Source organism: Haliaeetus albicilla, chromosome 26 (genome assembly GCF_947461875.1).
Source record: "Haliaeetus albicilla chromosome 26, bHalAlb1.1, whole genome shotgun sequence".
NCBI lineage: Eukaryota > Metazoa > Chordata > Aves > Accipitriformes > Accipitridae > Haliaeetus > Haliaeetus albicilla.
Genome location: NC_091508.1, coordinates 16,140,424 through 16,152,771, shown reverse-complemented (window position 1 = coordinate 16,152,771; position 12,348 = coordinate 16,140,424). Strand labels below are relative to the sequence as shown.

At 46.1% G+C, this 12,348-nt stretch overlaps 1 protein-coding gene across 19 annotated transcripts in view; it reads left to right on the top strand.

The window, feature by feature from the left end:
- DNM1 (dynamin 1) overlaps positions 1-12,348 on the top strand; it is a 70,196-nt gene that overhangs the window by 35,686 nt on the left and 22,162 nt on the right. For 13 of the 19 annotated variants that reach the window (XR_011322358.1, XR_011322354.1, XR_011322353.1 and 10 more), the window contains exons 11-15: positions 6,061-6,147; positions 6,344-6,414; positions 6,868-6,919; positions 8,146-8,157; positions 9,427-9,540. Coding sequence is in view for 13 of the 19 variants with exons in the window: in XM_069772085.1 (XP_069628186.1) it covers positions 6,061-6,147; positions 6,344-6,414; positions 6,868-6,919; positions 8,146-8,157; positions 9,427-9,540 (336 nt within the window). In the remaining 6 variants the exon portion in view is untranslated. Of the gene's footprint in view, positions 1-1,142; positions 1,282-6,060; positions 6,148-6,343; positions 6,415-6,867; positions 6,920-8,145; positions 8,158-9,426; positions 9,541-12,348 lie in introns of all 19 variants that reach the window. The other 6 variants (XM_069772090.1, XM_069772083.1, XM_069772096.1 and 3 more) reach the window with 3 other exon arrangements.

Below are 12,348 nucleotides of genomic sequence, written 5' to 3'. Positions count from 1 at the left end.
GTTAGCCCTGGATTGGTTGTTAGCTGTAGGCACCCCAGGTTTGACTGTAACTGTATCTTTAGAAAGGCAGTATCCCCTTCCCATGTCAAGGGGATGTTGTCCCCCTGAAAGCACTTGCAAAGCAGTAATGCCCCATGCTAAAACAAGTGACTCAGATTGCGTGACAAAGAGCATCAAAGCTCTGAACTGTTAAAGATGGGCTGAAAAACTCCTTTGGGTGCAGTAGTCTTGAATTGGATTAATCTTGGCCGTATTATAGTAACTTTAGTTTGTGGACTTTCTGCTATTCCACAGTGGAGCCACTGAGAATACAGGCCACTTAGTATCAGTGGAAATTAATATTTCCTTATAAACCTCAACAGGCCTGTATTGGGTCTGATGCTGCAGGTTAGCGATGGCAGAATGCATGCTATGTATAGCTATGGATTCTCTGTAGCATGTTTGCATTTCCCTAAATACTGGGTACATCTGCTCTTACTGAGAAAGTTAATGTTGCAGGGAAGGTGAGATGAAAGATGCTCCATAATTGGAGCAGTTTATCTCAGTCCCTGGAACTGAGAGGTATCAATGCAGTTCAGTTCTGCCAAATCAAGATGCAAGTGACAGACCTTTGCAAGTTTTAGCTTGGCTCCTGTTCAGGCTTCCTGCAGCTGGAATAAGGAAAACATGAAGGGGAGATAACTGTGGTGGGAAGGAAAAGGGAATGCCTGAGACAAAGGGAAATGAGACATGGTGAGCCTCTAGGAAGAGAGGCAGTGGCTCACTGTGGGAAGCAACTTTGTCTTAAAATCCAAAGAAGCTTTCCTTCAGGAAGAGATCACCTGATCCCTGGGGGGTTCCATCCATTCATCTTGCTCTTGACAGCTCACCATTTCACTGGCCCAGCTGTTCCTACCTCATTCCCCTTTGCCACTTCCATTTGCCTGTAGACTCTCCTGATACTTGGCAGTGCACAGGCCCCATAGCAATACTCACCTGGTTCAATAAACTAATGGAATGAACCAAAATATCACTTCTCATTTTGCCTTGTGTTTTCTCTCTTTTCCCTTTTCCTTCCTTCTCTTTCCTCCTCCTTCCTGCTCTTTCTCTGCTTTGCTTTCTTCTTCCTCGTTGCTTCCTCCCACCCTGCCCCTGCCATGCAGAACGGGTCTCTTCACGCCTGACCTCGCTTTTGAAGCCATAGTGAAAAAGCAGGTGCAGAAGTTGAAGGAGCCAAGTCTGAAGTGTGTGGATATGGTAGTGAGTGAGCTCACATCCACCATCAGAAAGTGTAGCGAAAAGGTAAAGAAACAAAAAATGCAAAGAAAGGTCAATGCCCAACCCCTTCCCACACACTTCCATGCTGTTTCTCCACACACCCCCCAGGAACTCCAGGAAACCTAGTGAGAGAAAATGGATATAAAGATGCATCTAAAGGAGAGCAGCAACCTGCAGGTATAAGAGCAGTTTAAAAGCAGGCCAAGAGAAGTGGGCATCAGCTGATGGGCTCTTTAGCTGGGAAGTGAGTTGGGATCCAGTGGATTACTCTAGCATACCTGTTTCCTCTGTCTGGTTCACTGGCATTCACCTCAGTGTGGATCAAGCCCTTTGCAAGCCCTGTTTGCTGTGCCACTGCCTGTGCATTTGGAACTTTCTTTTTCTGGGACCCCCTTAAAAAAATCTAGATAGTCTAGAAAAATATAAAAAGCCAAAAAAAGACCTCACAGCCCCACAGCATGAGTGGTCTGCAGGTTTCATCTCGTCTGCAGAGCTGTGTTGAGCAGTAGCATATACAAAACAACGGTTGATTTAAAAGTTTGAGGTGCAAGATGTTCTGCAAGAGATATTTGGAGTCAACAGAAGATTACTGTCCCAAAAGGCTTGGGGAAAAGCTTTTCCAGGCATTACATCCTCTGCATCATTCTCCTGCTGATCTCTTGCTCCATCGACTCTGCTCAGTAGGAGGTAGTGTGGATACTTTTCCTTGTATGCTGTGAAGCACAGGAGGTGAAGCCTTAGGCTAGCACAGGACAGCAGCAGGTGGAGACAGAAACTGCCCTGAATGACACAGACTGTGTCAAATACTGCTTAGAGGCTGGGGCGGGAGTGGGTTTCTTTCCCAGGCTGGTTTCCTCCAGGAGGGGGCACCACATGCCTCCTTAAAAAAAAAAAAAAAAAAAAGGTAGATGTGGCAATTAGTGTTAACACTTACCGATGAGGGGCAGAAACTTGTCTGTGGCACAAGGGATGTATGTTCTGGAAACCGAGTTGGAAAGGGCTGTTTCATGAGTTATTTTAGGACTTGAAAATTACAATTCCCTTCTTCCAGGGTTACAGCCAGACGCGTCAACGTATACCCCTAAATTGGGAAGGAAGGGAAGATAAGAATTGATACAAGTTCAGAGTGAAGGCGAGAGCTGAGCTAATAAGGTCTGGTTGTACTTAGGAATACAGAGCTCACTGCCACCTGTGTTAAGGAGACATTTTGATGTGCCCTGAGCTCTGCCCAATCAATTTCTTGCAGAGTCCTGGTATTGCCAGAGTGTGGGGCTGATGTGGCAAGGCATAATGACTCCTATCCAGCCTGTTTCTCTTGTGGATTTTTTTATTTTGATGCGTTTGCTTACAGTGTTTTCTCTATCTGGGTGGAGAGGGAGAAGGAACATTAAAATCTCAAGGGTGTTAAATTCCAGTTTCTCTGTTGGACCACATCATTAGAGTGGCTGGATATCCACTTGCTCTGTGTATTTTAATCCATGACATGGTAGAGGACCCTGTGAGGATGTTCTGAGGTGATGCAACCCAAGATACAACCTGTAAGGAAGGTGATGGTAGCAGTGATATTGCAGGAGACTAATGGCTGTAATAAAAGTTGGGAAGGCAAGGGAGGCAGATGTTAGAGATGAGAAATAACTGCCTGAATGAAGATATGTAGTAATAGTACTGGCAAATAAAAGGAAAGTTTTACTAATGCTTAAAGTCAAATGCCTACATGTAGTGAGAAGCTTAATCTTGCCTGTATCTCCCTCTGAAAGAGTAGAAGCTAACTGCTGTAGACCACTTTAGGATAGCAGCCAGCCTGAGATGCGTTCTGATGGCATAAGGCAAAGGGCAGTAACTGCACAGGGACATTAGTTGATTTGTGATATTTATCTTGCATGTTATAGCCCTAACTGCTTGATATGGGCAAGAGCATGTGCTATTGGGGGAGGCATCTGGAAAAGGCTACTTTAGGACTGATGCTAACTGTAAGGTAATACCCAGCCCACTGGGTTGTGGACTGGTCCTGCAAAGCTTTTTGAAAGGAAGACCACTTGGGCTAACACCTCTTGAATTAGCTTAACAGTCCTGTAGCCTTGGTTTGTTGCTGTCCTGAACTACTGTGTGTTATTGTTTGTGTGCTGTCACAATTATTTCACCCCAGATGGTGAAGAAATCTTTGTACGTGCAGTTGATAAAGCTGCATAGATAGAATAATGAGACTATCAATAAAGAACATAGAAGGCGGCAAACCCATCTGTTATCTGCAGAGGTACAGCCTTCCTGTACGAAAAGAGATTTGCAGTTGACTATCTCTTGACTATTAGACAAAGTTGAGGGCTGAAGAGAAGGTAGCCATTAACAGCTGTTCCCTGACTGGCCTGATTCTGAGCCTTCTTCCAGTTGGTTAAATGGAGAGTAGCTCCAAAATCAACGGAAAGCTGGTGTAAGCATGTAAGCCCTTATGTTTAGGAGGATAATGTTCTAGCTAGTGTTTTTCCAAAAGCAGGAACCTTCTGTGCCAGACTGCACTGCAGCATTTCACAAGTGCAGGAAAGTCTTGCAAGTCAGCAGCCCTTCAGCTAAAGGTTGATCTTTCGTGTGCTGGCAAGGACTCCTGGAATCTGCAAAGAGAGGGGAACTGAGGAACACTGGGACAAATTGGTTTTCAGAGAGGGCTGTAAGCTTGTATTTTGATTAAACAGGCAAATGCAGCTAAAACAGGATTGAAAACCCACTTGAGCTGGGACATGATCCCAGGCTGATGGACTTAACCCCTTGAAGGGTCACCTGCTCTCCTGTCTTTCAGTCATGGCATTTCTGGGTGCTGTTTGTACTGCTGGTGATAACTCCTTGCCCCTCTATGCCCTATTGCATGTTCTCTGGTGGTGTGACATCCTGTGGCTTGTTTGTGTCCTCTTTCCTTGCCCACCCTTGCTTCTCCTGTGCATGCTTGGGGTTGGAAGCTCCTGCATGGGGACTGATGCTGTCAATTTATTTTTGCACATTATTGTTTCTGGATGACCTGGGTTCTGAATAAACCACAACTTGTTTTGCACTTTGTGTGCATTTGTACTAGTTGGGAGGGGGGTGGTGGTGGGAGGTTTGATGTATTTTTGTTGACTGGTTTTTGGTTTTTGTTTGTTGGTTTTTTTTAATTTGAAGCAAAGAAGCTGAGACTTGCTTAGAGGTTTTCCAACTTCCTGTTTTTCTGTTTGATATAACTTGCCCATCTATCCTTTGCCAACACCCCCCCAAAGGAAACAGGAAGCTTTGCCTGTGTGTCTCTGAAGCAACCAGCTGCCTGAACCATAAAGATCATGGAGAACACCCAGTTTGTGCTTCCAGACAAGGTGGTGGTGGGGAACACTAATTCTACTTGTTTTTTCCTGCCTCTGTAGAGTAATTAGCATTCAAAACAAACCACACATTTGAAAACAGGCAGTGTCGAAGCTAGTCCTCAATTTCAGTTCCAGGCTATTACAACTTGCTTGACTGCAAGGGTGCTGAAAGGGTTTGAGACTATTTGTAATCAGATGTTAGGAATATTGCTGCTGGTTAGTGTGGGATCTGGCTTCCAGTAGTGATGCTGCATGCTTTGAGCCAGCTCCTTCTAACATGTTATAATTGCTTCTATATACAGAAGAAAAGGCAAACCAGTTTAAGAAGCAGCTCCCATGTAAATTGGAGAGAAAAACCCAAATGCAGTACAGATCATAGGCAAATGAGATTTCTTTTTTTTTTTAATACACCCCCTTGAGGGGGTATAAAAGACTGATATTAGGAAATGCTGTTTGATATTATAGTTGAATTGGAGGTAATATTAAAAAAATATGGAGGAAATGATTTCACATGGGATAGGCAAAGTGGGGAAGGAAGGGCTAGATCCAGTGTCTGGAGGATTAATTTCATTTGACTGTGCTGGGCCTGACCTGAGAAGCATACAGTTACTGCTATTGAAATCACTAGAGGCTCATGAATCTAGGCAGGTAGGTAGGTGCTGTGTGAAACCCAGAGGGCTTTAAGGGTGCTGATTATGGAAGTTTCTCATGTATGTAGATACTCTTCTTTTGAACCACAGCTAGTAAAGTCCTTCTACTTCTCTGTCTGGGCAGGAAAGGAATCCCTCCCGAGTAATGTGGCAAAAAGTGTGGTGTAGGTGTGATGTGAATACAGACCTCAGCTATGTAATCCTGCCCCAACACAGGTGGAGAGCAGGTAGAAGCAGCTGGATGCCCAGAGCACAGTGTTTCTTGAAGACATGTGCCCTTGAGTTGGTCAGATCCGCTGTCTCTGCTTGCAGATGTTGATGGAGAGCACCAGATGCTTTCACTTCGTGCCTCAGCAAATGGGGATTGAAATCCACTTAATTTCCCAGGGATACTTCCCATAGGATTTAGAAGGTTGTGGCAACAGGCCATTCACCTACTTAGCGTACTACAGTGAGATGCTGAACATCTAGAGAAATTGTTCACTTTAATAGGAAGAACCCAACAAGCAATAAGCAGTGCGTTTACATCTGGGGTTTGTCAAAAGCCTTATGCCAGGAAGAATGGTGGGTTTAGAGCAGGCCTCTGGTGAGGCAGAAAGGTTGCTGCAAGAGTGACAAGAGCTTTTCTCTGAAGCTCAAAGCAATAAGGAATGAACTTTGCCCCCAGCAGACCTCCAGGAACTTGGAAAAAAATCTGTCTGCAAGTCCAGTGTTCTAGAACTTCCCTTGAAAATATCTGATTGCAGGGTGTATGCATGCATACATGTGGGGGGCTGCTCCCCCCTTTATACCTCCCTTTCCCATGTGCACGTGTTTTCTCTCTCCTGCAGCTTAGCCAGTACCCTCATCTGCGTGAGGAGATGGAGAGGATTGTTACTACTCACATCCGTGAAAGAGAAGGCAGGACCAAAGATCAGGTAGGGGATCAGGAGTGTGTGTAAGAGGGGAGATTGGGTGGGGTGAAAGGACAGTCTAGGCTAGAGGGGCCTGAGCCAAGGGGTGTCTGGCTGTAGAGGTCTGATCAGATGAACAATGTACAGGGCTGTCTGCCCCTGACTTAACATTGTCAATCACTAACGTCTGTCTTGCTCTCTCTGTGCCTCTGTTTGGCAGGTCATGCTTCTAATAGACATCGAGCTGGCTTACATGAACACAAACCATGAGGATTTCATTGGCTTTGCCAAGTAAGCACCCACATCCTATTGCCTCCTCTTCTCTGCATGTGTTTCCTGTGGCTCTGTCCTATAGCTGCTCCGGCAAATGGGTTGCAAAGGCCCTGGTGCAGATGCTGTGGTCCCAAAGTATGGTTCAGCTCTCTGTACTGCTTGTTTTTCAGTGGCTCTGTATTGCAAGGCCGGGGAGGAGAATAGGGATGTGTAGAAGGGGGAGTTAAGTATTAGGGTTGTGTCGCGGGGGAAGAAGCAGCTGTGGAGGGCTAGTGACCCAAGTATGGTTCAGGTGGGAGTGAGATGAGTAGACCAGGCTGAGAAAGCAGATGGAAATAGATTGGGTTATTAAGGCTTTGGAAGCCTGTGGTGAGGGGCGTGAACTCACTGTAGCAGCTATCTGATGGGAGCAGGATTTAGGTGATCAAGAAGAGCCTGAGGGGTTTTGAATGTCTCTGCTGTTGTTTGCAGTGCTCAGCAGAGGAGCAGCCAGATGAGCAAGAAGAAGGCAGCTGGCAACCAGGTAGGCCAAGTTCCATCTCCTTCACTGCTGCAAGAAGGACATGTTTGCTACCTGGAAGCTACCAGGTGGTCAAGTGCTGGGCTGGATGCAGCAGTGCTCTAAGTTTGGATTTTTGTTTTGTTTTTTTAACTCTTCAAACTCTTTTACACCTGGAGGATAGTGTTTTAGGCTCACTGCAGTCAGGAATAACTGAGCATGTAGCAGCAATGGAGGGAAAGTGTTGTAGAGGGAAATGGATGCTTCATAATCAAGATCTGGTCTTGCTTTTCTGGTAGAAATCCCAATTAATGTTGTGTAAATCCCTGTTTGTTCAACCCCTTCACTAGCTGTGCTAACTTTTCTGCTGAGGTGAGGGGTACAGAACACTAGGACTGAACTGTTACAGTATAGAATTGTCTTTTCTAGTTGTCTTTCCCATCAGTGGTATCTACTTTCTGAAAAGGGATTTCAAGAGAGTTCATGGACTCTCTTCTGGAAAACTTCACTGGAAATACTGAAACCTCTGTACAGGGAGACAAAAGGTGATTACAGCCATGGTTGCACTGGGTATGTATGAGAACACACCCATTGGAGAGGACAGCAGTGGAAGGGAAGAGTTCCCTTATTCCTTCAGGAACTGTAAGGAGTGTACACACAATTAAAAAGGGGCTAATGACACTTTCTCCCAGGCTTGCTAGGTACATGGCAAGGCTATCTAGGCTAGAAGATCTTGTAGAAACAAAGCCTTACGAGCAGCTTCATAGAGAATGGAAGCAAATGCTTTTGTTTAGTCTTTTTAAAGACATTCACTCCTGACATCCATCCTCTTTATAAAGTGTTTGACCACCTTTCCCTGCACATAAACATGCAGACTGTTTCAGTACTGTTGACAGGCAGGTAGGTCAGCAGGTTGGGTTGGCCAACCATCTGTTTCATGGTATCTCAGAACAGTTGTAGGGAACCCCATCCTCTGCAGTATACCTTACAGAAGAGCTGAGTTTGAGAGTGTAAAGGGCAAACTCTGGATCTACCTGTGAAGTGCTTTGGCTCTCCCATTAGCAGACTTTGTTTTGGGATGGGGGTTGCTCTTGTTAACACCTGGGGTAAAAGATTTGGTACCAGCTTCCAATTTATTTTATTTTTGAGCCTCTCTTCTCCTGCTCCAGCTTTCCTAGTAACAATCTCTCCTCTCTTTGCTCCTCTCCTGCTCTCTGCTCTGCTGCTGTTGCTATGGTTCCCCTTTGCAGGATGAGATCCTGGTGAGTAGAAGGCCACTCAGCAGGGTGTGCTAATGAACATTAATGTTGCATCTGGGAAGGCAAGAACAGTGCATAAACAAATTATTCCCTCTGCTGCTGAATGGGGAGAGGAGGACAGCTGGCGCTAGACACAGGTGAAGCAGAAATGAGGTGAAAAGGTAGTATGTTGAGGAAAAATTAAGAACTGCTGGTACATCTTGTGAGTGGGTGGAGATAAAAAGCAGTAATCCAAGGATGTGTGGTTCTGTTTCACTGCCCCCTCCTGTCCACAGAGAGAATAGGACTATCTCGAGCTTAACAGTAGGCATGAGATGAAGATCCAATGCTCCTATGTTTACTTTTATAAGGTAAATTTACAATTGAAAGGATTGTGTACTTCTGTGGTAGGCTGCTCACACAGTGCAACTTGCTAATATGCAGTGCAGTCACATGGTTTTTCAATGCCAGGTCATTGTCAGCAAGCACATCCATACAACAAGGTACACACACATAATGCATGCAGATGTTTTTGGGTGTTAACAGTGCAGTAACACATATAAAAGCTGATGCATTTAAGCTGATGCATACTTGCATTTTGATTACTGCATGTGTGAGGCTCTAAACCAGCACTTGGTGAATTGGAGTTCCCTGGAGAGTAAATAGCCTGGCTTCTTTACAGACTAATCTTAAAGGAACTTGTTTTGCCCTAAATTAATATGACTACTCAAATACCTGGGTATGCTGAAGTCCAGGGTACTAATTCCAGATGCACCATTTTGTTCTGTTATACTTAGTGTCTCCTTTTTACTGAACTCAGTCCTTTCTGGGTTGCTTGCCCGTCTCTTGTTCTTGAACTGGTTCCCCCCACCCCTGAGTTGGGTGAAGCACTCCACACATGCAGTGTGCTGAAAGGTGTGCTGGTGTCCTGGTTTCCTCTAGGCATGGCCTTTCCTGGGTGTGTTGCTGTGATCTGGTGCTTGTAGGTTGTGCCAGTGTCCAAGGCGCTCTTGGTGCAGTTCTTCCTGCATCTCTTTCCTCTTGGCAGAGGGTATAATGCACAGCACTGCCAGGTTCCTTCCTGCGTCCTTTTTATACTATTCCTGGCCCTTTCGAGGCAAAGACCTTCACTGGCCAGTTGAGTGGGGGGCTCTTCTGGCAGCAGCAGAGAGCACGGTGTTCCTTGTCTTTCCATACTACTCTGTGTGTAGGGATACCCTCTGATCTTTTCTCTGTCGCCTAAGGCCAGGATTTTAGGGCCCTTGTTAACGCTCATTGCTTCTACCCCCTTAGGTCATCCGAAAGGGCTGGCTCACCATCAATAACATTGGGATCATGAAGGGTGGCTCCAAGGAGTATTGGTTTGTCCTGACAGCGGAGAACCTCTCCTGGTACAAGGATGATGAGGTGAGTAGCTCAATTCTGCGACTTGAGTCTTGGACATCTGATGAGGATAAGGCCTTCAGTTCTGTGGGTGTTACAGATGTATCTTCTGAATATTGTCTGTAGCTTGTGACACAAGCTGAAACTATCCTTGGGCTGGGTTCCCTGTGGTCTCAGCATTGCTGAGCATTTCTGAATTGATGTGAACGTGGCTTTTTTTGACGCACAAGGAGTAACATCTATGCTTGAAGCTCTGGCTCAGCAGAAAGTTGACAGACACTTGGAATGAATTTGATGTTTATTTGTCTTGCTATGGCAGCTGTGATCAAGGGTGTGATGGGTCAGTTCCAAGATTTGGACTTTCTGGTATTTGTGGGGCAGCCATGATGAGTTTCCTGAAGGAGTATGGCAGAGGTTTTCATGCATCTCTCCTGGTCACAAGAAAAAAGCTATCTCCTTTCTGGGCGTAGCAACAGGAGCTCTGGACCCGAAGCAGCAGCTCAGGTGCTGGCTCCTTCTGACTTTGAGTAAATTATTTAACCTCTTCAGGATTCAGTTGTTAAACCTGCAAAGCAGGAATGTCTTTTTTTTTTTAATGTTTCTATATTGAACATGCCAGTTAATCCATTATCTGTAAAACTGTTTGAATTGTGAATGGTTAGAGTACTGCTGATCAAAAGTACAGTTATGTGTGGAATATCACTGATAGGAACGTGGACCTACTCTGTAGAGTTGCTTGAAAGTCTTGACTATTAGGAATTCTAGCAATGTGCTATGGTGTCTTTCTGTTTCAGTGGGAAATGATATAAGTGGACAGAATTGTCCCAGCTGAAATTATCATTGTCAACAGTCTGTTGCTTCCTGTGCAAGACAAAGGTAGATAATTGTCTTTTCTGATTACTTTGAAAAGAGAAAGAATAGCTAGATGGTTTTGGTAAGGACATGATTGAAAGGGTTAGCCCCACTCAGTGTGCTGAGGGATGAAAAATGCCTGGTGTGATGTAGTCATGCATTCTGAGTTGATTGGGGTTTCTGATTGCAAATAAAGAAACTGCTCTGCCTCTTATTGTGGTTTGTGTCCCTCAGGTGTTCTGAGGCACACAATAGTGTGCCTGGGAGCTGTAGCTAGGCCTGGCTTCTTGTCTAGTTGGTATCAGTGGGCCTGTTTCATTCTCAGCAGGTGGAAATGATGACAAATATGGTGATGAATCAGCCTCTAAATATTGCTTTCTGCATGGAGACTGCTGCTGTGCTGCTATGGATGAGCAGGCAGGAATTTCCTAATTAAAGAACCAGGCATTGGAATGTCTTTTGCTAAATCAGTGTGTCTCTGCTATAAGACCCCTGCCCTTTGTATTCAGAGTTGCTTGGGGAGGCTTCACTTTCCTCTAGGTTGCATATGCAGGTTGAGTGGCTGTAAACACCAAGTAGTTTAATCAAAGCCAGCTGCTACATCTGTACTACAGAGATGATCAGAACTCCCTGTTCTTCCCCGGGGAGTGGGAGGGAGGGCTGCAGTGGGGATGTGTAAACTGTTGATAGATTCCAGTTGCCTGGGATGGGGATTGGACCTCCCTTCCCTCCAAGGAGGGCAGCCTTGGAAGTCCATAGCAGCTGGAGGTCTGCATGGACCTTCTGCATAGCAGAGGTAGAGCTGCCTTCTGTGTCCCTTCTGCATAGCAAGAGGTAGAGCTGCCTAATGAAAAGACTTCCCTGCCAGCCTTGGTCCCTTAAACACATGAGATCCAGTGCTGATGAGGTCTGAGCTGCCTCCAAAAAAAGGAGCCTTTGTCTTCAACTGAGTGGGAGCAGGGGAGAAAAGGGAAGCATGTTTTTATTTGATTCCTCCCCAAGTTCAACTCCTTGATAACTGGCTGTTGTGATGGAGAAAGGAAGCAATGTCCACCTGGACTCCATAGTTGAGTCAGGCTAAGAGTTGGTGCATTTGAGGGGCAGCTTAGAAAGCCCTGAGCATGGGGATTCCTGTCCCAAACCTCAGTTCTGCATGGAGCTGGCTCCATCCCAAAGCAGTGCATGGTCCTCTGTCAGACAGGGTTATCTTTGCATGTCTGTCCCAGAGCTCTCCTCCTCCACCAATTCAGGAGAACTTGTGTTCTCTCCAGCTCCTGGAAAGTTCTCATGTGTTTTTCAAAGGCTGTACACCATGATCTTTCCTCACTTAAGGTCTGGGAGGAAGGGGGAGGCTTTGTTTGCCCCACCCTGCGCTTCTGCAGGCCCTCTTGTCCCAGTTCCCCTGTGCTCTGGCAGCTTTCCAGAGGGAAGGAGGTGGGAGCTGGGTCTGTCTTGTGTGGGTGAAAGTGCTGGTGGCAGAGCTGTGGGTGATAGTAGGGGAAGGAGCGGGGTGAGAAGGTGTGCGGTGGGGTGAGGGAGAGGGCTAGGATAGCACCTCTGGAGCTGGCAGGAGTGGGGGCGCAGCCTCTCCCTGCCCTGTTTTGCAAGCCAGGATCCAGAGTCTGCGGAACGAAGACATCTGGACCCCATTAGTGAAATACCAGTCTTTCCGCAGTGCTGGCTTGTTTTTCCTCTGCCTCTGAAGAAAGGAACTGAAACTTAAAATGTCTTAAAGGGCCCAGCATTACATGTTAGCAGGGATATATGGCTGTTGATGCTCTGGAGGGGCCTGAAGGAGTGTGCTGGGGAATGGGAGGGGAAGGAAAGACCGGGCCAGGCGGGGGTGGAAAGTTGGCTCCCCACTATGCCTTGCTGCCAAGAGCATGTGTGTGTGCTCCTGGGCTCTCTGTTTTTCTTCCTGTCTCCTTTCAATGAGTCAAACACTGACCCCATGGAGAGCGGCCCCACAAAAAGCTGGCC